The 21,220-nt window shown below is 47.5% G+C and overlaps 12 protein-coding genes and 1 non-coding gene across 13 annotated transcripts; 7 read left to right on the forward strand and 6 right to left on the reverse strand.

Annotated features, from left to right (window-relative positions):
- The first annotated feature begins 560 nt into the window (after nucleotides 1–560).
- Nucleotides 561–663, forward strand: POJ06DRAFT_t78. The gene has a single exon. It is a non-coding gene; the product is annotated as a tRNA-Ser (tRNA).
- A 1,287-nt stretch (nucleotides 664–1,950) lies between these two features.
- On the forward strand, nucleotides 1,951–2,638 carry POJ06DRAFT_240712 (uncharacterized protein; the record flags this gene model as incomplete). The annotated part of the gene is made up of 3 exons (XM_056186104.1): nucleotides 1,951–1,970; nucleotides 2,088–2,478; nucleotides 2,540–2,638. 3 exons carry the CDS (start codon nucleotides 1,951–1,953, stop codon nucleotides 2,636–2,638), a joined length of 510 nt encoding a protein of 169 aa, XP_056040836.1.
- A 1,207-nt stretch (nucleotides 2,639–3,845) lies between these two features.
- POJ06DRAFT_297234 (uncharacterized protein) lies at nucleotides 3,846–4,779 on the reverse strand (the record flags this gene model as incomplete). Its single annotated transcript, XM_056190599.1, is given in 4 exon segments — nucleotides 3,846–4,120; nucleotides 4,210–4,476; nucleotides 4,532–4,652; nucleotides 4,672–4,779. The coding sequence occupies 4 exon segments, from the start codon at nucleotides 4,777–4,779 to the stop codon at nucleotides 3,846–3,848; spliced, it is 771 nt and encodes a 256-aa protein (XP_056040837.1).
- A 281-nt stretch (nucleotides 4,780–5,060) lies between these two features.
- POJ06DRAFT_261228 (uncharacterized protein) lies at nucleotides 5,061–5,764 on the reverse strand. Its single transcript, XM_056188592.1, has one exon. It carries the CDS (start codon nucleotides 5,514–5,516, stop codon nucleotides 5,223–5,225), a length of 294 nt encoding a protein of 97 aa, XP_056040838.1. The 5' UTR covers nucleotides 5,517–5,764; the 3' UTR covers nucleotides 5,061–5,222.
- A 301-nt stretch (nucleotides 5,765–6,065) lies between these two features.
- Nucleotides 6,066–7,070, forward strand: POJ06DRAFT_261235 (uncharacterized protein; the record flags this gene model as incomplete). The annotated part of the gene is made up of 2 exons (XM_056188593.1): nucleotides 6,066–6,575; nucleotides 6,661–7,070. Coding segments are annotated over exons 1-2 (644 nt in total), but the record flags the coding sequence as incomplete, so codon positions are not given.
- Nucleotides 7,071–7,703: 633 nt separating this feature from the next.
- On the reverse strand, nucleotides 7,704–10,405 carry POJ06DRAFT_30728 (ubiquitin carboxyl-terminal hydrolase-domain-containing protein). Its single transcript, XM_056190846.1, has 2 exons — nucleotides 10,219–10,405; nucleotides 7,704–10,154 (listed from the first exon to the last, which is right to left on the reverse strand). Exons 1-2 carry the CDS (start codon nucleotides 10,255–10,257, stop codon nucleotides 7,974–7,976), a joined length of 2,220 nt encoding a protein of 739 aa, XP_056040840.1. The 5' UTR covers nucleotides 10,258–10,405; the 3' UTR covers nucleotides 7,704–7,973.
- Nucleotides 10,406–11,451: 1,046 nt separating this feature from the next.
- On the forward strand, nucleotides 11,452–11,970 carry POJ06DRAFT_271037 (uncharacterized protein; the record flags this gene model as incomplete). The annotated part of the gene is made up of 2 exons (XM_056189481.1): nucleotides 11,452–11,834; nucleotides 11,889–11,970. The coding sequence occupies 2 exons, from the start codon at nucleotides 11,452–11,454 to the stop codon at nucleotides 11,968–11,970; spliced, it is 465 nt and encodes a 154-aa protein (XP_056040841.1).
- A 114-nt stretch (nucleotides 11,971–12,084) lies between these two features.
- Nucleotides 12,085–12,543, reverse strand: POJ06DRAFT_271038 (YkoF-like protein; the record flags this gene model as incomplete). Its single annotated transcript, XM_056189482.1, has 3 exons — nucleotides 12,085–12,175; nucleotides 12,232–12,440; nucleotides 12,502–12,543. The coding sequence occupies 3 exons, from the start codon at nucleotides 12,541–12,543 to the stop codon at nucleotides 12,085–12,087; spliced, it is 342 nt and encodes a 113-aa protein (XP_056040842.1).
- A 917-nt stretch (nucleotides 12,544–13,460) lies between these two features.
- On the forward strand, nucleotides 13,461–14,147 carry POJ06DRAFT_271039 (cytochrome b5; the record flags this gene model as incomplete). Its single annotated transcript, XM_056189483.1, has 5 exons — nucleotides 13,461–13,612; nucleotides 13,672–13,729; nucleotides 13,784–13,852; nucleotides 13,917–13,984; nucleotides 14,039–14,147. 5 exons carry the CDS (start codon nucleotides 13,461–13,463, stop codon nucleotides 14,145–14,147), a joined length of 456 nt encoding a protein of 151 aa, XP_056040843.1.
- Nucleotides 14,148–14,721: 574 nt separating this feature from the next.
- On the forward strand, nucleotides 14,722–15,653 carry POJ06DRAFT_261245 (centromere protein X). Its single transcript, XM_056188594.1, has one exon. It carries the CDS (start codon nucleotides 15,024–15,026, stop codon nucleotides 15,348–15,350), a length of 327 nt encoding a protein of 108 aa, XP_056040844.1. The 5' UTR covers nucleotides 14,722–15,023; the 3' UTR covers nucleotides 15,351–15,653.
- Nucleotides 15,654–17,778, reverse strand: POJ06DRAFT_261246 (uncharacterized protein). Its single transcript, XM_056188595.1, has one exon. It carries the CDS (start codon nucleotides 17,615–17,617, stop codon nucleotides 15,812–15,814), a length of 1,806 nt encoding a protein of 601 aa, XP_056040845.1. The 5' UTR covers nucleotides 17,618–17,778; the 3' UTR covers nucleotides 15,654–15,811.
- A 161-nt stretch (nucleotides 17,779–17,939) lies between these two features.
- Nucleotides 17,940–20,077, forward strand: POJ06DRAFT_30770 (uncharacterized protein). Its single transcript, XM_056190847.1, has 2 exons — nucleotides 17,940–18,247; nucleotides 18,355–20,077. Exons 1-2 carry the CDS (start codon nucleotides 18,046–18,048, stop codon nucleotides 19,956–19,958), a joined length of 1,806 nt encoding a protein of 601 aa, XP_056040846.1. The 5' UTR covers nucleotides 17,940–18,045; the 3' UTR covers nucleotides 19,959–20,077.
- A 1-nt stretch (nucleotide 20,078) lies between these two features.
- On the reverse strand, nucleotides 20,079–21,219 carry POJ06DRAFT_30781 (bucentaur or craniofacial development-domain-containing protein). Its single transcript, XM_056190850.1, has 2 exons — nucleotides 20,825–21,219; nucleotides 20,079–20,758 (listed from the first exon to the last, which is right to left on the reverse strand). Exons 1-2 carry the CDS (start codon nucleotides 21,112–21,114, stop codon nucleotides 20,155–20,157), a joined length of 894 nt encoding a protein of 297 aa, XP_056040847.1. The 5' UTR covers nucleotides 21,115–21,219; the 3' UTR covers nucleotides 20,079–20,154.
- Between the last annotated feature and the right edge of the window lies 1 nt (nucleotide 21,220).

The raw sequence follows: 21,220 nt of genomic DNA on the forward strand, positions 1-21,220 counted from the left end.
GCGCCGACCCTGACCCTGATCGTTAGAAACTTTTAACAACCCTACCCCTATCTACAAGTGCTGCGACTCGTATGCTTCCCCTAAACCTCGTGATAACCCCTTGTCCGATTCTTCCTTACTTTTCAGTCTTCCTGACTTGACAAGTAAAGTAATAAAGTTACAGTCTCGGATACAATTTCTCAATAACTGAGAACGCGTCACCCAACTCACATTGAATATCATGTGCAATTGTACATATGATTCATATGTCCAAAATCAGATGCCAGAAACTAGCAGTGGTCGTGTAATCATGGAACTTAATTCATCAAGCAACATTTGGTTGCATACATTAAGAATCCAATTTCAGTTGTACAATTGTACTACGTTTACCCGTGGCTACTTCAAGAAACCAAAACCCTAATATGTAATATTTTTGTTTGTTAGCCAGTGCATTATACAAGCCATTTCCATGCGTGGGGGGGGGGGGGGGGGGGGGGGGGGGGGGGGGGGAAAGGGGACAAAAAGTCACGTGACTGCATTTGGAACTAGGCCAACATTTTGGGTTTTTTCGTTTGAGTTTTGTCCCGGTGGCCGAGTGGTTAAGGCGACGCCCTGCTATACTGTGTAAATCAGTTGCTAAGGCGTTGGGTTCTGCCCGCGCAAGTTCGAATCTTGTCCGTGACGAATTTTTAGTATTATTTTCGAAAAGCGGGAAAGCTTTTCGTGATAACTACTTTATGTTAGCATCAATGTGTGGGGATATGGGTCGTGGACAAGTGTGGACATTTAGCCGCAAACGGCGGCAGAGTAGCCCCACGTTGTCATAAGCACAGTCGGGGGCAAAATGAACTGATTGTTTGACTAAATAGACTATGGGAAATAAGTGTAGTAGTCTAGTAGAATAATGGATTCAATTTTGTCACCGCCACCAAATGCTACACAACTATTTGAGGCAACGACATCAATACACGCGTTGGACACATATATCTTCTACATCATAAGAATTGGAGGTAGACGCATATACATACAAGAGTTACTGTAATATCTCGAGCAATAGAATATAATATAGAGAGGGAAAGGTAAAAAAAAAGATTATGCTCGGCCCCATTTATCAGCGCACCCATTGACGCGGGAACTACCAACTGATGATTAGCACGCACGGCGTACGTGATGTTCAATGCCAAAGCTATCAAAATATCCCGTAAAGCCGCATTAAAATATATATAGTCAACGCGAATATCTCATTATTGAATATACCGATGTCGTGGTATTGCACTCCTTCATTCGTTCAACAAGAATATGGGATCTCGCAGACAGTCAGCGCTTGACTGGCGGAGGAGTGGGAGGAGGGGTTGGAAGCGGTGGCCAGCTCATTGTCATTAGGCGTTCTTTCAAAGATGGCTATATTTGAGCGGTGGACTGTAATCGATCAAGACCTGTCGTTCGTCGTAGTAGCAGGCTTCGGAGGCGGGGAAGTAATGGCTAATTGACTGGAGACAGAAGAGAACAGGCAAGACTAAGACCGACGACACGAGAGGATAATATATAATTACGCTCTGGAACGACAAGCTTGACTTGTGCAACACTGACAAACAGACTCCGACGGGAACGAGCACACGGCGGATGCAACATCGCGGCGGTGCGAACTACCTCAACACGACGTCTGCCGCGATTCGCCTCGGCACACACACGGTTGCTTGCTTGCCTGCTTGCTTGACCAACTCGCGCTGGCATCTTCATCCCGCGGCTTGTAGACTCGTCGCGAAAAATTCCATGGGTTGACACGTAAAAGGGAATTAGCGACGAAGTTGGTGCAACAGGAGCCACGCCGGAATCGTCCGCCCGGCGCGCGACGCGTAGTTTCATCGCGTCTGTGCATATGACGCGAATGGCAGCCGTACAAAGTGCCTCACCTCCTGCTCAAGCTTACTGAGAGCTTGCGTCCGATACATAAGCTATTATTTCGAAATCATGATGAGCAGCAGAGCAAGGTAATCATAGCAGAGTGCTGTGTAAACGGAGCTGGAAGCTTGCTGCGCTGTGGATTAGACTTCGTCGCCAGCGCAGTTGCGGCAACCAGTCGGTTACCGGTCTGTGTCGGTATCTAGTCTGTCCGAGCCCCGGTCCGCCACGCGGTCGTCGACCACGGTACAGGCAACGACGCCGGCATCGTTCTCGGCGTCGCGGTTCTTGAAAGGCAATGACTACGGATCGTCATTGAAGGCGGCCAACAGGCTCGGTAGCAGCCCAAGCGAGTTTGCCAGCTCGTTGCTCATGAACGATGATATTCACGATCCGTTTGCGAGTGAAGATGAGGCTGACGGGCGTGTTGAACCCGCTGGCGCTGGAGAGGGCAAGAGGGACCGAGGTATTGAAATGGATGATATCGTTCATGATATTGAGTACGTTCCTGCCGTGATTCAAGTTATGGGGCCAGAGACGGGGAAGAGTCGGTACGTCAGCGCAGCCCATCTACTGGGAAATGTTATTGTTTTTGAAGTGAGTGTATTTGGACCGGGAATTTTTTTTTTGTTGCGAATGTTGTGCTGACTGGGAATAGGAATTTGTCAAAGAGCTTACAGCTATGGTTCAAGTCCGGAGTACACTGATTGATCGAGTTGATTATGGATGGCCGCGGCATAGAAGTCGCCGGCGATAACTGTATTGATTCGGCACATGCACGAGTTTTGGCATGCCAGTAATGTCGGTTGCATTGCGATTCGCAACCACATAGAGATTGATGCGGCGCAATGGCTGGGAATTGAGCATGGAGTTATGTAGCAGCCTCACTCTCCACGACGCTGTGGATGCCACAATGTCAGCTCGCTTTGGGTGGGTGACTCGTACTGCTTTAGACTCTGACGACCGGTAAGAATGCGAATAGGTCGAGGCACCGACCGTTGTTTACAGAGAATTGTAAGCGAACGGCGACCATGGCATGGTACCAAGGCGCGGTGTTGTGATATGGACTCTTAGACATTGCGAGACAGAACGAATTGTTTAATGCAACTTCCACGATAACCTCCAGAACTTGGTCGGTCGACAGTCACACGAGCACTAGTCACATCAAATACTACTCCATGATATCTAACAGGAGAGTTCTGGCATCCAATTTTTAACTACTTGGTGGTCTGACATTGAGCACTGTTTGGTGATGTGCCCATGCGGCGCGGCGGTTTTCTAGAGCTTTAATAGAGAGCGTATAACCGGCCTAGAAACGACGACAATTGTATATGTACGATATTCAAAACTTAAAGAATTGCAAATATTATTTAGCGTTGCCGGATTTGCCGGACACAGCATCACGGGGAACAAGACAAGCCCTGCTCGCACAGACGGCTCGATCCGAATTCTCCGTTGGCTATTTCACGGCAAGAACTGTATTTAACGAGAAACTAATGGCAATGACGAGCATGCCGTAAACGCCAAGTGCATGTCACGACGTAGTCCTAAGTCGCAAAGTTTTGAGTACTTTGCGTGGAGTACTATAATCCAGGGTGAATGAACTACTCCTGTTGCCACTTTGGGGACTAGTACTGAGGTCAGTAACACTATTGATTAATCCTGAAAACATCCACGTCGGCATAGCTGGTTGGTAAATATTCGTCCTGATCTCATCCCGACCTTTCGCAGCACCCGTCGGGTTCAAAACCTGAACCCCAACCCCACCCGACTATTAAGTATGCACCTTAAGTCAGAATATGACAACAATTTCATACTTGTAACAGCAATTCTGGGGAATTGCACGTGCAGTATATACTGGCTTACGAGATAGACAACTCGAAGCATCAGTGCTTGCGTTCATCCAGTCCGTTTATTCCGGTCCTCCTAATGACCTACAAAGCCCCAACTCCGTGAGACAAACCTTACGGCCAGGTGAACTCATTCAACCTTAAGGACAGTTCAGTTTCCATCCGTTTCGCTGGTTCTGGTCCGCTCAGAATCTCTCCAACCATATCAGTTCCGCCAGGGAAGTCCATCTCGAAACCTGGTTCACCGGCTCCTCTCATGTTGATTAAAACTGATTGACAGAAATGCCATCGAAGGAGCTCATCTTGTACGCTTCGTTCATCGTTTGATTCTCGACAAATTGGGTCCAGTACCCTCCCATCTACCTTGAAGGGATCCGGACGGAAAGCAACTATTTTGTAGTTATCATCCGGATTGATGGAAAAGCAAAGCCATCAAACTGCTGATGGATATTAGACTGCATAAGCAATCCATTCTGACAAGAATTAATCCCCGAGTCATGCTCTCCTTGTCTGTTCGTGACCAACCGAGGAAATCCTAAATCCATGAACAGTTTGTTGTCGGAGAGTGGAAAGATATGTGCAGCCTCGAAGCCGTACCAATAGTCGGCATCGGCGTGGACAACGCCAGTTATTACGCACCTTCCATCATGCTCTCGCACCTGATTACGAAACTCCTCAGTTCTACCTGACTCGGTGCCTGAGTATACCCGTGTTACGCACGGCTCGTCGGCAATAGATATCGTCCCTCGCATAAGGTCAGCAACATACCAATACTGAGTAGTACAAAGGAAATTTCTTACCTCCAGGAGAGTTGGATCGTATGTCATAGTGGCCCGGCTCAAGAGGCTTGTCGGATGGCGTCAGGATTTTCCTTGTACCTCGCAATGATACGCTGTACGACCCAGATGTGATAATGAGGATCTTAAGCATAAAGACAAACGTTTTTTACTGTAACAGATTGATTCAATATTAGCCCACCGAGCGCATGAACTGGATCTGAAGCGCTGTAAAAATGAACATTTCGCCCCCGAGATCGGTTGAAACTCATGCTGCTTATTTCCGGAAGATGCAACAATACGGTCAGCGTACAGAAAATGCCCCTTTAATTGTGATTACACTATTCAGTTATTCTCGCGCAATAAAATAAGATGCAGGCCTAGTAGAACCGCAGAGTAGGGAAATAGTCGCAGAACCCATTTCGAGCATTCTAGCCAATGCAAGTGTTGTGATCGTCACCGCGTCTAACAGCGGGGCAATTACTACTGTAATTAAGCTTCGACGACAAAATAGCCCTGACCCCAGACTGCGAGATGTGCGGCTGTCGACCATCTTTACCACGTCCGACACTCGTCGCGTTGCTTTTGTCTTAAGGGTTCTCATCGTTTCTGTCATGTGTTTTATAAGTGGATATGTAATATGCTCATTTTTATCTCACTGTCGTTGTCAGCATCTCAACGTTTTGAATCATTTGGGTTTGGGTTTTATATCGTGTTAAAGGGTTAGACTGGATATATCTTCCACATCGATCATATCCTTCGCACTAGTCGTATTCGAAAGGTTTAGTGAATCTGCACCGTCAGCATCCTCGTCCACCTCTTCGACTTCCTCGTCGTCAGAGTCGCTAATGTCGACCATCTCGCTGACATTGGCCGGATCAGCAAGATTATCGCTCAAATGGCTTATCCATTCTTCGAATTCATCATTCGCGTTTCCTTTAACGTTTCCAGTACCCACCGGGAATGCTCGCGGAGCCCCTAATTTCCGTAGATATTTGTCGACCAGCATCGCTTGGTAACAGTATGATAGAATTATAGAAATCGGATAACTATGACAAACCGGCGATTTTGAGTAGATCAAATTGCGAAGGATTAGCTCAGCCTCAATTGATGGTGGGCAGCACGAGCGGAGATAACTGTAATCAGATAATGCGTGCAATTCCTGAACAAATCTATGACATCTGAAATTTAGTATGCATGACGACCAGAAAATATATTTTTCCAGTGACTTACCGTGGAAAAATCAAGATATCGGCCTACAAGTGGTTGGCGACTGAAGTGCCCACCTATGACTGGCTGGATGTTTTGCGTCGTAGGCGCGTGATTACACGAACTTGAAGAAGTAGCAGTCTTAGCTTGCACTCTAAATCATCCTAATGATAAAGTAGTGATCTTCTTAAAGTAGTGATCTTCTTAACAGATACTATATATGGGCTGCGATTCACGCCTGTAGCTTCAGGTAGTACAGATTGTGAGATCATCGAATAAAGGTAGAAAGAAAACGCTGGGTGACACGAGCCCAGCAGTAAAAAATCACTCGCGAAAAACCTGCATCATATTTCCGGTACCTGTGCCTCTCATCTAATTATAAATATCCCCCTTCTGTCCCCTTTGCCTCTGCTGCATTCGCCGCTGAACGGCAACTATATACACATCCTGCTCGCACCACTACTGTCTTCTTTGTGACAGCTTGACATGGAAACCGCTAGCGGAATGGGTAAGTTGAAGTATCCGGACCACTGATTTAGCATTCAAATAACTTACTTGCTGTATAGATAAGCCTCAAGCTCCTCCTTGCCCTTGCGTTGCAGTCGGCGAACAGAATACTCCGAATATGAAAATTGTTCCCAAGCCATTTTGGAATGAAGATTCCGCTCGAATCAGTCGCACACTGTGGCTGCCTTCTCTTAATCTGATCGAACGCGAATGGACTGGCGAACTTGTAACTGAAGGCTGGGGAACCTGTAAACGGTCTGCATCCGACCAGCCAATCACTGATTGTCTATCGGCATCAACTGCGGAATGCGCGACAGTCGATAAGAAAGAAAGAGCAGCAAAACGCAGAAAGAGAGAGGAAGAACAAACAGAGAGGAAGAACAAACAGAGAGGAAGAACAAACAGAGAGGAAGAACAAACAGAGAGGAAGAACAAACAGAGAGGAAGAACAAACAGAGAAACAACAAGCAGAGAAGGTCAGACGTTTCAGGCTATATCCAACCATAGAGCAGAAAGCGATCCTTCGAAACTGGTTCGGCACCGCACGCTGGACATACAACCGATGTTTGGATGCCGTGGAAAAGAAGGAGGTTGCAAAAAACAAGAAGGACCTAAGAGCGGCGTTCCTTAACAAGGATGCAATTGACAACATGGGCAAGCCGTGGGTGTTGGAAACCCCATACGACATTAGGAACGCCGCCATGCAAGACCTTCTCAATGCATATGATTCCGCACATGCCAGGTACACAAATGACAAGAAGGTGTTCAAGATTAAGCACCGATCTCGCAGAAAGTCTCGCCAGGAGAGCATTGTGATACATCATAAACACTGGTCCAGAGTGAAGGGAAGGTACGCGTTTCTTCGTAAAATGAAAAGCGCTGAACCACTCCCACACGACCTGAATTACGACAGCAGGCTTGTCTACCAAAGGACTACCGGTCACTTGTCATCCTACCAAGCTTCCCAGTTCAACAAATGGTGTGCGCAAGGGCGGACAGCGGCGGATCAGGTCAAAGACGGCACGAGCTATGGCCACTTGGTCGCATTACAGATTCCAACAACGGCTTCTCGACAAAGCGCGAGAATATAAATCGTGCAAAGTCGTTTTGGTCTCTGAAGAATACACCAGTAAGACATGCGGAAGATGCGGAAAACGCAACGACGTTGGGGGCAGTAAAAAGTACTCTTGCAAAGAATGTCGGTTTGAGTGCGACCGCGATGTCAATGGTGCGCGGAATATTCTGGTGCGTTGGATGACAGTAGATCGGACAGTAGACAAATATCTACACAGGAACGACGATGATCGTGGTGTGGATGGTCCACATCCTGTGCAGCAACCTGCACTTTAAGAGCCGCCACACAGTTTACTTCGGTAATTGCTGTGGCGCGCGTTGAGGCTCGCTCCTTCTCGGTCTTCCGAGTTGCATGACTCTTGTCAAAAACGAGTGTGGATTAGATGCACAGACAGGAAATAATGGTTTGCCACTAACTATCAGGCACTTGCTATCAAGGAAATATAATCCATTGGTTCAGTTTAGTTTGTATATATACAAGCCCTCCTAATAATATGCCAGTCAATGATCGGGAACTACCAAAAAAATACTCTCTACTGACACTTTCGCTAATATACCAATGCAATAAATAAGCTATTTTACCCTAATTAAAATACTAAGGTATCATCCAATAAGCGCGAATGCCACCAATATAAAGGATGCAGCTATAATGCACAAACAAGCCATGTATCCAAGATTAAACGATAACGCATTTTTCCTCTTCATCAAAGTCATCGTCATTGCCTCCTTTCCCTTTTAACTTGGAGTGATGCCGTTTGTGAATGTGATGATGGCGGTGGTGATGTTGATGCTCGTTGCCGCTGGCACCGTTCTCATTTTCTGGCATACTGATAGTGCTCTGCTTACGACTCATGCTCCGTTCTCTCCATCGCTTATGTAATTTTCGTGGCGAGAGTGAGCTTGACGCCGATGTCTCGGCTAATCCTGGATCTCTCTCCGTTTCCGGGGAGGATTTACTTGGGACTCCCTCTAAAGTGTCGTCGTCGTCACCATCGTCATCCTCTTCGCTTGATCCTGTCATTGTCGTAGGCACCGACCTCGTGCTCAACATCGATGTTGAAGTGGACGATGGCGATAATGCCATCTTCTCACTTAATCGGCTCGACAACATACTCTCGGACGAAATCACTTGCTCCAGCTGTATCGGCTCGTCAATGTGCACCATTCGATAGAAAAGCAGGTACGGCATATCCTTCGCCACTGCGTTCAGAAACGTGGTCGATGAAACTCGAGGACTGGCCAAGTCATCAAATAGCAGCCAATTATCGCCCGCCAATGTCGCACTCGTAGATGAGCTCGCATCGTCATAGCCGCCGTCACTCCCCGAAGCATCATACTGCTGCCGCATGAGCTCCTGCCGACGTCGGAACAGTGAGTCCCGAACCAGTGAGATATAATGGCCCGAGGTCACTGAGTTGCCACGGTGGCACACTGCCGCCTCCAAGACCAGCCTGAAGTTGCCGTACAATGCGTCTCTTTCCCTGTTATGGTCGTCCGCCACAAAATGCGGAAATTCAATGACTTCGGGTATGAGCACTTTCCGATCGTTTCGAACTGCTTTGCCGTTGGCTGACCATGAATATCGTTTCAAGCAAATCGCCAAAACTGGACGCGTCACTGCAAAATGTTCAGCCGACGTACCCTGCGGCGGCGCATCGGTGTAGAACGGTAGCAGCTGCAAGAATGTCCACGCCGGTAATGAAATTTCGTTCTTCGCCGTCCGCAGAGATGATTTTCTCCTTTGCGGTGTCTCGGGCATGGTCACAGTCGACTCGCTGTTAATTGACCCTAGCGACACGGCGCTTTCCGGTGCGTTCATCGAGTAATTGCGGAGGGCCGACACAACATCACGCGTACGCTTAGATTGTTTGACAGTTTCATCTTCCCTTTCTGCAATCCTGTTCAGAGTCTCTGGCCGCATATCAATCGTCCCAGACCGATGCGCTCGGCTGCCAGAAGCTTCAACTTCCACACTCTCAACATGCGTCACGTGCATCTTTGCGTGGCTGGGAACCGAAACAGACTGCCGTCGCTCAATTTCTCTGCGCACGACAACCGAGTTTGCAAAGAATTCCTCAAGGCAGGCTTCAAGTGATATGGGACCATCAGTTGGCCGACCCAATACCGGCACATGCAGTAGCCGCTCATTGACAAACTTGTGGTCATCATCCGCTACCTCCTTCCCCCCGTGCGCTATGTCCATCTTGAGCGTCAGCAACGGCATTGCCAACTTTTCTGCGATGAACACGAAGGCCTCAGAAGCGTCTTGTTGGTGGTCCTCACCTGCGTCGGTCCAGCCGTTTTCGGCCAACGCAATCCTCAGCTGGGCCATGATGTCCGACGTAATAAGCTTTCCTGCTCGCAGCATGTTGACCCACATTCGTATTAATGTCGATAGCCTCCGTAGTGGACCGTCGTCGTAGACTTTGTATAATATCGGCTCGAATGATTCTAACCTGGCATACATTGCGAACAGCAACGAGTCAAGATAGCATGTTACATTGTTCAAATTCTCTGCGCCAAGCAACGGTATACTCTTCTCTTGCAATATCGGCATACTAGTCGGCGCCAACAAGGCTGGCGGAGCCGAATTCCCGGAGCTCGACGCCGGCGCGTCTTGCACGTCAAGTAAGATCCCTTCGTTGGCCTCCTGATAAAACTTGTACAACTCGACTGCCTTGTCGACTTGACCGGCCGCGTACTTGGAACGTAGCGCTAGCTTCACATCATCGACCGTTGCTTTAAATCCGTCTTTGGCCAGTGCTTTTACGACTTTGGGGGCTGCAGCCTCTATTTCTGCATTTTTGATCGGGCTGGGATTCTCGTCGTAGTAATCTAGTCCAACAGATTTCGATTTCTGAAGCATGTTAGCACCAACATTCAGTCGCAGAATAAAATCGCAATAGACAAATAGCCATTACCTCCTCAGCGCGATGACGACCACGCTTCAATTTGAACATTTGTTCTCGTACTATCGGTGTTCTAACGTAGCGTTATCCGTCTGGCTGTCTGGACGATAACAAAATACGCGCTCGCACGTGGAGCTCCTGGCCGAAACTTGCTTCCTGAGATTGTGCAGCTTCTTCTAAATCCCGATTTATGTCGACAAACGGAAAGGCGCACCAATTTTAATCGTGAGCGTTGTCGATAATGTGGTAAGGCCTGGCATACAGCGCCCTCAGGTACACGGTTATGTGCGGCCGAGGACAGGCTAAGATATCAAAGTGACGTGATCAAATACCAACTTCCGCGACTATTAAAGCGAAAGCCCCCTCGTGCCTGAGATCTGCGTGCCGGGATTTGCAATTTTAAGGTTGCGCCCCCCAACTTTGCCAACGTACGTCGTCCGCGCAAGCTCGATTCGGTTTACGTGTAAGCTAAGTGGACCCGCCGAGTCGACGACTAGCGTAATTTGGAGAGCCACTTGATGTATGCTATTATCCGACATGGAAAGATTTGTGCGGAATACATGTTATGGACGTGGCCACCTGGAATGAATGAATTGCCGTGTTGATGCTGCGGTAGTCATATTGTTGCTAGTACATACGAGGCAACAATGACAAGTACCGACCGTCGGAGTTTAGAGACCAGGCGCACAGAAAGGGCACAACGCAACCGGCTGTGAACGGTAAGCTCGGGCAGTCGACTCAAAGGAGTCCTCCGGAATCCGAAAAGCATTGTTCTAGAAGCCACGTCTTGATAATCACGGTCGAGCTGTCATATCTGCAACGCCAATCTGACAGGCGAAGACAACTAACGAGACATGCATCGGATCTTTCAGATATTCAACTACTCAAACCACCGGACCGCAGTCGTTTAAAAGTGTTATAGCCACTTTTGCGATTAGTAGTGCTATAGTGGTCTAATCTTATAGTTATAAGGCACCACGCGGGCTCCTCGGCCCCAAGTGAGTGGATTGAAACCGCAACCCCTGAATAACCATCTACATTCACAAATATCCCACGATTTGTTACACCAGATATATATCTTGGTAGCCACGTCCAAAAATCCAGTAGAATGTTGCGAACAATGAGGCATGGCTCATATAACCTCAGTCGTCTTGAAATATTGAGCGACTTCTCCCGTGACAGATCCAACACTGTCTTCAACGATAGTCGCAACTAGAAAGCACAAAGTAAACTAGGGTCGCCAGAATGAATGCGTCGCGTGTATTCCTCCTCGCCCTCAGGTTCGTTCAATTCGTTATCAGCGCCGTGATCCTCGGCGTCATATCCTACCAAGTTCAACAGCTGCTGAACGCGTCCGCAGCAGTACCGACTGGCTTCATCTTCACAATAGTTGTCAGTTGCTGCACCATTGTGTCCATCATTTTGACGCTGGTTGTTCCTACTCCTGGATTAACACTATGGTATCTCTGTGCATGGGATATTTCACTCGCGGTCCTCTTTGCCGTCGGATTTGTCTGGCTTATCTTACAGATCTCGTCTTTTGCGTGCGGGTGGGACGCCTTTAATCCGTTTGGCAAAAATAGCTGCGGCAGGATCAGAGCTGCAATGACATTTATGCTGGTTGAGGTGTAAGTATATGCTGCCGATTCCTGACGTGATAGTTGACGCTGACAGGTGCCTAGAGTCTTATGGCTGACAAGTGCCTTATACCGGTGTGTGACATTCATCCGGAAAGGCGTTAGTGCAGGACAAGATGTAAAATGAATGTATTACTGCAACGAAATGAACGTTCAAACTCGCATTGCCTTCATGAAATTGATATATTGTTGCTCACGTAATAAGACAAATGTACGTTAGTAGGATACATTTTGTGCAAAATCACAAACTCGAAGCTTGTGCTTTCTCCTTCTCTTTTAGGATCTTTTCAACAACAGTAACTTTGTCCTCGAACGACTGTGTCTTGTCCACCCTTTAGCACCGCAGTTAGTATCATCATTCTACCGTCACAAAAATCTAGTGACCCACCTAGTTCCAATCCTAACATCAGTCTGCACACGTTGGACGCCGAGCTTATGCATGAGCTCGTGCGCCTTTCCGATCAATTCCATCACTTGATCCCACGGCCCTTCGACAGTGGTACCAGCAGAGTGCATCGTGTACTTCAGTCCACTGCCGTGCATTAAAACCTGGATCTCCGCGATGTAGGTTGAAACCGACGGCGATTCCGTGCCCATCTAAAGCAATTTGAATTAACGACTCATCCTCTCCTACCAATACTAGATATCGACCACTTACCGGGATCAGACAGAAATCTGCATTACACTTGAGACCAACCATTGCGACCAGTGTATATCCGAAGTATATCCAAGGGAATTTGCGGATGCCTTGCTTGTGATTATATCAAGGCCTCAATGCCAGTCGCATAATATCACTTCTACACAAACGTCATGGTCAGTCAAAAGTGGATACCCTTACCCTGACATAAGCGAGGTTCGGATTTGCTCGGGTCTCGGGTGTCTAAACCCGAGAGTTGCCATGTCAATGGCAGAGGCACCGGACAAAAATTGGCCAGGTGGCACTGGTTTTCGTCAACGAAGCCGTAACCAACGCCGCACGACTTGTTTCTTTTAAACAGCTACAATTTCCAGGCTTGGAGCTGGATCTAAAGCATGGCGTCGAGTGGGTGCGGTTCCACCTCTTCAATGATGGAAGTCCTTTTAGTTCTTTATTTACGGATGTTAATAACCAGCTGCTACCGATTGCGGTATCACTTGTGCTAACGTATTATATGACAACATCGGGTTGGGATTTACTGCCCCGGTTCAAAAGGCTCACGCACTGATAGTACGTACTCACCATCACACTCATGCTTGGAGCGTAACGTGCACCCGCAACATGAATTGGTGGTGACATTAAAACTCCTATCCACTAACAGCAGTCCTGCATGTGCATTTGTCACACTGGATATTATATGTTACATATAGATTATGTGTACGAGCGTATGTCGCTGAGAGCCTGTAGTTCAAAAAGCCTGCAAGGATAAGTTTGTCGGCAACTGACTGGTGCGGCGGCGAACTCATATCAATAGTTTACACTCGTTCCGCGGTTTCACCACTCGTCTCCTTGTTTGCCCTCGGCCCACCAGCAAAAACCCTCCTTGCTCGGTTTTTCTTTTTCCACCAGCTTCCTGTTCCCGCCATTGTCTGTCGGCTGCCTATACACATCTCAAAAAGACAACTACACCATCTGCAACCATGTCCGAGGAAAAGACTGTCACCGTCGATGCCACCGCTGAGAAGACCTATCTCACCTTCGAGAATGTGAAGTCTCACACCACCCAAGACGATCTGTGGATGGTCATTCATGGCAAAGTCTACAATTGCACAAAGTTCATTGACGAACACCCGTACGTGCTGTCTTTAGAGCCCAGAATTTCAAAGAATCGCGCTAATTTTGTAATTACAGTGGCGGTGAAGAAGTTTTGCTTGATGTTGGAGGCATGGACGCGACCGACGCCTTCGAGGTAATTGTCCAGCCAACATCTGTCGCAATTGGTCTTTTAACATTAAGATTTTAGGACGTTGGTCACTCCGAGGAGGCGCGAAAGATTTTGGACGAGCTTTGCATCGGCGAGTTGGATCCTTCGGTATGTTTCATTATTTGTGTGGCTGCCCCCTGAGAATGAATGCTTACAAGGATCCCCACTACAGGAAGTCGTGTCAAGCGCTAAGTCGCCGTCAACATCTGACGGCTCAAAACAACCCCCGTCTGGTGGAAGGTGAGTTGTATAAATTATTGAATAAATTGTAAGATGGCTGACAACGTGTTCTAGCGGTTTCTTCAGCTACATTGCTATTGCTGCCGGTGTTTTGGCTGTTGGATATTACGCCTACATGCAGTCTCTCGGTGGTTCAAAATCGACTACCGGCAGCCCCATCTAGGTAGAGCATTATCATTACCACAAAATGCTGTTGGTCCGGTGTTATCGTCAATTAAGCATTTTGTTACTGAAGCCGTCATACGTACGCAATCTACGAAGACAATGCAGCTAAGCTCGGAGTTGAATGCGATCTGGATGGGGCATGAATATTAGACGCATGGCCTTCTCAGAGAAGGAAGGAAATCGGCAATGTTGTCTTAGAATGTTTTGTTTGCTAGTGGTTCATCATCGTTTCCAATGTTGGTCTTGTTTTTTTACTTGTTATCCGTTTTGCTTGTGTGTCATTTTTGTAATAATTGTATCTAATTGCGTTTATGGCCTTGTATTTCATGAGTTTAATGTCTTTTGTACTGGTTCATTTCTAGTTACCGTGCTGCGCTAGCTTGATATACTAGGTGCCAGTGGATGTCAGTTAGGCACTCTGTGTTCAGAAACATCGATTTCCCTTGTTGTTGTCGGGTCCAGCCATCGGAACAGTGGATATTTGCCTGCTAGAAATGAAGTATGACTAAAATGGAGCATGACAGCGTTCCGCACGCGAGCGCAATTAATTGCGAGAAATTTGCTGCGTTCAGCTGACGACGATAAGAAACGTATTCGCTGGCGCGCGAGTAAATCATAACTATTGTCTGTAATTACGCCGGGAAGTATGCGTACTCACTTGCAATTGTGGCGTGGTCAATCCTATTCACACACCCCCGGAGAACTGTGGTGAAGTGTTAGGTTTACTCCCCTGGCTTGTTCGCGTTGGTGCACTATTGTTAGTCCCGGTGTACATGTTAATGTGACACGTTCCTTCACACCGACATCACAATAATCACAGCCACGCGGTCACTGATCTGCAGAGTAGAATCTCATCATATTTGCAACTACAGTAATGTCATCAGATAGCGAGTCTTCCGAGGCGTCATCGGACGCTGCAGTCGTCAGCTTCAATTCCAAAACTCTGGCGCGCTTATTCGCGGAACACTTCGAGCGACCAGATACCCGGATATCGGCCTCAGCTGTCGAAGCCTCGGCAGAGTATCTACGCATTTTCACACGCGAGGCGATTTGGCGGACCGATAAGGCTTTGAAGGATTCAGCGTCTGCTGGAGAAAGGGGGGATGGGAAACAGACGCGTAGGATTACTCCCGCAAGGGCGAGGATGATGGAGGCGGAGGATTTGGAGAGGGTCGCAGGGACTCTGGTGCTTGACTTTTAACACTTGAGGACGACCGAAGGCTGGAAAGATGGGTATGTCTGTAAGATGTACCAATAGATGAAGGCTGGGACTACTCGACCCCTTCGAAATCGACGATTGCTGCGTCTTCGTTGTGCAAAGAACGCGAGTTGCCTGCGTGGGCATCCAATGGGACGGCTAGCACTTTACTAGCGTTGCGGGTCATAACTTCAGAGGGTTCTATGGACAGTGAGATGTGGACTTGACGTGATCAGTTGCATGAGTCGTATATGCATGCAAGAACATTCATATCATCAAAACCTATGCTACAAGAAGAATGCATTTAACTCGAAATATCTTTACATCCAATGTCATTATGAATTAAGCAATACATGACCCTCCGTCATCAAATACATGTAATGAAAAATACAATATAACCAAAACGAAATCCAAAAGTCCTATTTGACGTCCAACAATTAAAAAGTTCGAGGGAAAGCTAGACTTCATATACTTTTAAGCCCGGATTTCTTGACAAGGTCAGGATCTATCCTTACACCGACGTTGTTCAGCCGTCTCAGCTTGTTCAGCGTCCCAATCTCCGTCGGAACCAAGTTGTGGCTAGCCATATATTTGGTCAATCGCGCAACGTACGATGTGTACGGCGATGAGGCATCCACTACGTTCAGCAATATTGATGCTGTCCGTACACTTGGCAGATCAAAATTAGACTTGATTCCCTTGCTCTCCGACTCCTCGTAGACTTTGAAAAATAGACTGAAGGCCGTATCAACGTCACCGTCATCTATTAGCCTTTGTAACAGCGCATTAAGATTTTTGACAGACCCTCTAATGTTCAGCTGAGGCATAATCTCGTTGAAAAGGACCAGCGCGCGGCTTGTCGATCCTTGGCGAAGATGGCCCTCCAATAGAGCCGTGACGGTTCGACGGGTAACTGGAACGAGCTTTGAGCCGGTCAAGAAGAAGATATCCGCCATATGCATATCTTTTGTGATGTCAATAAGACCGACAGTCATGGTGTGCAGAACATGAGGCGTGAAAGGAATATCGTCGTCGCGCATTTCCTTCAATACACTTCTCAGCGCTTCCTTTCCAGCATCAAGAATCGGCTGATCAAGACCTCTCTGTCCTGTAAGTGCCGCGGGCTTCGGCTGGCTATGCTCGTCTAGTGGCACTCTTAATAAGTAGAGCCGGTGGAATGTTGCGTATAGAATGATCGAATAAGTCGCGGCGTCCTTCTTCACTTTATCTCTTTCCATAAGCTTGATTATCTCGAGGGCTTTGTCTAAATCGTTCTCCACTCGAATAAAATGGCTGATGAACATGTTGTATGCTATGCTATCCATGCGAAGCCTACTAACACGCACTTGATGGAAGAGGTCCAGGGCTTCCTTCAGTTTTCCTGCCTTCAGGCGATATTTGAAAACAATATTGTAGAAGCCGATTCGTGGTCGTACAAGGTACTTCTTCGTTTTCGGTCCCTTGGCCAATTCTCCGCTCACTCGAAATACAAACACTTTCTCGTTTTTGATGTCCTCCATAAGAGCCTCAGCCACTTCCCATGCACCCAGTCGATAATAGGCATCAAGGAGAATCGTAAATGCGTCCCTGTTGATCTCGCCGTTGACAATATATCTGTTGAACAAAGCATCTAACACCCGTTGTCTTGATACCATGTCCCCACTTTGCACGATCACTCGCGACGCGGCTAGCAGATGCGCGTTGAGCGTCTCGACCGAGTAATTCTCCAACATGCCTGCTTTCTGCATGTCTGTCCAAACTGCAGCAGCTTTGACAGGTAAATTCACTGCCATAAACCGTCCCATAAATACACGCCCAATAACATCAGGCTCTTCGCCCCAGCTGTCACGACTCACGGGACGCATCCTTTCGTACATCTGAATCAGATCATAGTAGCCCGCTCCCTTAATGTGTTCCATGAGCGCCAACACTTCAGGACTATACTTGCTTCGCGTCTGCTGACCAGGCATACCTTCATCTTCATCTTCAACGTTGTCAACTTGTTCTTGATCTCTTTCTGTTGCTGTCGACGCCGAGGAAAAGCGCAGGGTGCCCAATTTCTTCGGTATTTGTCGCTGCTGCCGGTGCAGCATCCTTGGCCCACACTCATCAAAGCACCTTAGACCACTACTACACCGTCTCGCATAATTCGAGCAGTGGATCCTCTTCGCAACAGGGCAATTAATTGGTGACCCTCCGAGTCTCGCCCAATTCGCGCGTGTCGGCATTCCCGCCAGCTGTGCCGGCCCAGGAAAAACACGCCGCAACATCGCGCCTCAATTGACACTGCAGTCGCCCAGGACCGATGGTCGAGAGATTATCCGTGACCCCACTTGCGAGTCTCTAATCTTTAGGATGTAGAACACGAAGACGGGCCTGACTGCAATAGCGAACAAATTCATCGCGCAATATTGAAAAACTTCGAAGAGCCACCTTTCCAAGGTTTGCACGTGGAGTCCGGAGTGACACATCAGTTCCAGTTATGCCCCAACCCAATCTCTTTTGCCGTGTTAGTATACATTAGCCCTAACCTTACACGCATCTGAGCCGCTTACGTGACCGATGCGGCGTCGGAAAAATTATGCGATTTGATATAGTTAAAGCAAAGCTGAATACAGGCCAACCAAAATGTCGGCATGTTGTGCAGTATTCTCAGTGTATTATTAATTGAGTTCTATATATTGGGGCCCGGTAGAAAATGGCGCATTCCGATACAGAGCCCACGGTAGTTAGCTGGCACCCACAGGAAGGTTGGCTGCAGTCCTCCGGAGATATGGCCCTCCAGGATAAGAGTCATAAAGCCATTCTTCAGGGTCAATTAAACGAGAAGCAGGAGATCTATGAAGGAGTAACATCCAGTGCTGAAGGAGAATCCATTTTAGTCGATACCTTAATAATTGGTGAGTTCATCGTTTTCAACAAGTTCGAAGAAATGGTGCAACCAAGGGGCCGTTACCTTAAGCCAGCTCTAATTGAGATCATTTGCGCTTACAATCATGTACAATAGGCAACGGTCCATCTGCACTCGTGTTGTCCTATCTTCTCCACGGAAATACACCATTCTACGACCCAAACACTGAATATGGTCCGCATCCGGATCCTGTTCTACATTCGTTGTTAGACGAACTGCAGGGCGAAGATATGCTTGCAAAACAGCATGACAGGCATTGCATATATGATAGTATTCTTCACAATCTTACCTTGCAGAAATATCTAAGGTACGCGCATCGTGCCTTTGCGTCGCAAGTGGTCGCCCCCGTGAATTTCCTTCTCGATACTCTCATGGCACCAAATATTGACATCGACATACACGCCCGCCAGAAATCTCGCGTGCGCTGGATACTACAAGAAGACCATGCTGTTGACCACTTGGTAGTTGGGTCCAGTTTCGTGCCCGGAGGTCAATGGGCAGGGCGGGAAGTGCCGTCCAAGACGCTCAGCTATGCGGAAATGCTCTCTCTCCCAGGGTTTTCATTCTCAGACTACTATAAAGTAACATATGGGAAGGAGCCAGATCCTTATTCTCGGCCTATGAGGTCTGATGTTGGTGCCTATTACGCAATGTATCCTTCGGAGGTGGGCATTAATGAATCCGTTCGTGCGAATTACACTGTTCTGTCTCTGCACAGGTCAGATGATGAGATTGGCAAGATGTTCAAGGCTATTATCCAGAACAACGATACTACCTGCATACAAATCGTCACCGCTCGGAATGTTGTACTAGCCACTGGTGTATTTACTCATCAGGTCCCGCCTGATGCCATTCTGTATCCTATCGTATCGAGACAATATGCGAAGAATCATTTTCAACAGACGGATGTTGACAATGAGGGTGCCGTGCTTATAATTGGATCAGGATTCTCTGCCGCTGATGCGATATTATCTGCTTCTAACAGTAAGAAGATCATACACGTGTTTCAGTGGGACCCGAAGAATCGACCGTCGCCATTGCGCGCATGTCACAAAGAAACTTATCCGGAGTACGCGTGTTTATACAGATTGATGAGACTGGCTGCCGCTTCACGTGAGACCTCGAACCATTCTGCCTCATTCTCTTCAAGCCTTGCCAGTAGATATGAAGGCTACGCAAATGGTACGATTATTGAAGCGACAGCGGATACAATTAAGATTTTGCTGCCTTCTGGGAGCGTAATTGAACGACGTGTATCCGAGCTGAAGAGTTACGTTGGACGAATAGGGGTGATTTCTTACCTCTCTTCCAACCTCAGGTCGGAGATTGGCGTCGGTGCAGACCAGATATGGGCTTCCAAGAACTCCTTCCGAAAGCGTATAAACAGTCGCATGGAGCGATGGACGTCGGTTGGTATCTCACCCGCACGTACAGATTCAGAAAAGCATGTGGAAAGGGGTTATTTTATTCAGGAACAGACCCATGAACTTGATGACCAGGGGTATAAAGTCCCAGATTTTGAAAGCAGCAAAGCGTACGTCAACGATTATGCAGCTAGCTATGGCCTCGAAGTTGCGGACGGTGTTTTTGTCATCGGCAGTCTCGTTGGCGATTCCCTTGTGCGATACGCTTTGGGCGGATGCGTCGCGGTTGCCGGGAATATCATAGAGAGGAGGAATGCAAGAAACCGAATCAGCTGAATAGGAATTTTTGTTCTTTTTGGATTGTGTTACTTTATCCATTCTTCTGGCGTTTGGGGTATTACTAAGATTTGGGTATATGATTTTTAATGCTTGTGTTTTTTGTATAGTGATGCATAGACGGTTGGAAAGTATACTATAATACATGGGTAAATATCTGCTAGTATGTACAAGATGCTGCCATTACGCAGCGCAACTAGGGTCTCTTAATTTTCTGGCCTTCTTTCAGATCAGCATACCGCTTTTCTTCAACTCGAGACAAGAAATCCTGCTTATGTAGATATCCGCCTTTATTGTGCCTTCTGATATCATCTTCAATACCTTCCTCCTGCACAAATCCTTGCCAATCGAGTTTCGATTTTTCTAGTGTGTTCAGCTTTTTTGGTTTGCCTTGCGCGGCTATGGCCTCTAGCGAAGAGCCTTTCCTCTTCCGCGGCCCACCTCCTAGCTTAGATTTCGTTGCAGATTGTTGTGTACTACTTCCACTCGGGGTTACTGAGGATTCTGCTGCTGAAGATGCCACACTGCTATGTTCCGCTTCTTCTCGTTCTGCCTGCTTTTTAAGATACGCTTGGCCCTCGGTTGAATTTCGCGGGACTTTCTTCTCTTTCGTAATGATATTTTTCGCGAATTCATAGGTTTCGGTAATGGTTATCATATCTTCCTCTTTCTCTGCAGTGGTGTTTGATCGCTCAGCCAATCTAGCCGATGCTTCGGACTTTGAGGCTTCACGCAGACTTGCCCACACAGCATCCGCGTCAATCGTAGTCTTCGATCGTGATAACGCGGCGGACTTTTCCCTGCATTCGTGTGCGTTAGTTCTGTCTAATCAATTGTTCGACAGACATAAATCGGGAATGACATACCGAGCTTCTTCTGCAATCCGTTGAGACCGTGTGAGGACTCGTATGCCTTCGCCAGCCTCATCTTGTTCTTCGTCTTTGCTCTCCTTATCCTTTGATTTGTGACCCCGTTCTGCATTGCGCTTTCTACTTATTCCTTCATCAATATCTTCATTGCCATGTGCGTCATCTGCGTCATCATCAGATGACAACACGTTGTCGTCTGCCGCCGCATGAGGGTCGAAGTCTTCGTCTTCCGATTCTCGGTATTCCTCTTCTTCCGGAAAATCCACTTTCTGTTGTTCGTCCGGCATCGTTAGTATGGGTAATCGATTGGATTCTTTGAGGGCGAGTCTGCATCAGATGTAATTGAGAGAAATGCGGGATTAAAGTTTCGCGCCCCTCAGCTCAATCCACCCA

The sequence above is a fragment of the Lipomyces tetrasporus genome (genome assembly GCF_029532465.1).
Source record: "Lipomyces tetrasporus strain NRRL Y-64009 chromosome Unknown POJ06scaffold_11, whole genome shotgun sequence".
NCBI lineage: Eukaryota > Fungi > Ascomycota > Lipomycetes > Lipomycetales > Lipomycetaceae > Lipomyces > Lipomyces tetrasporus.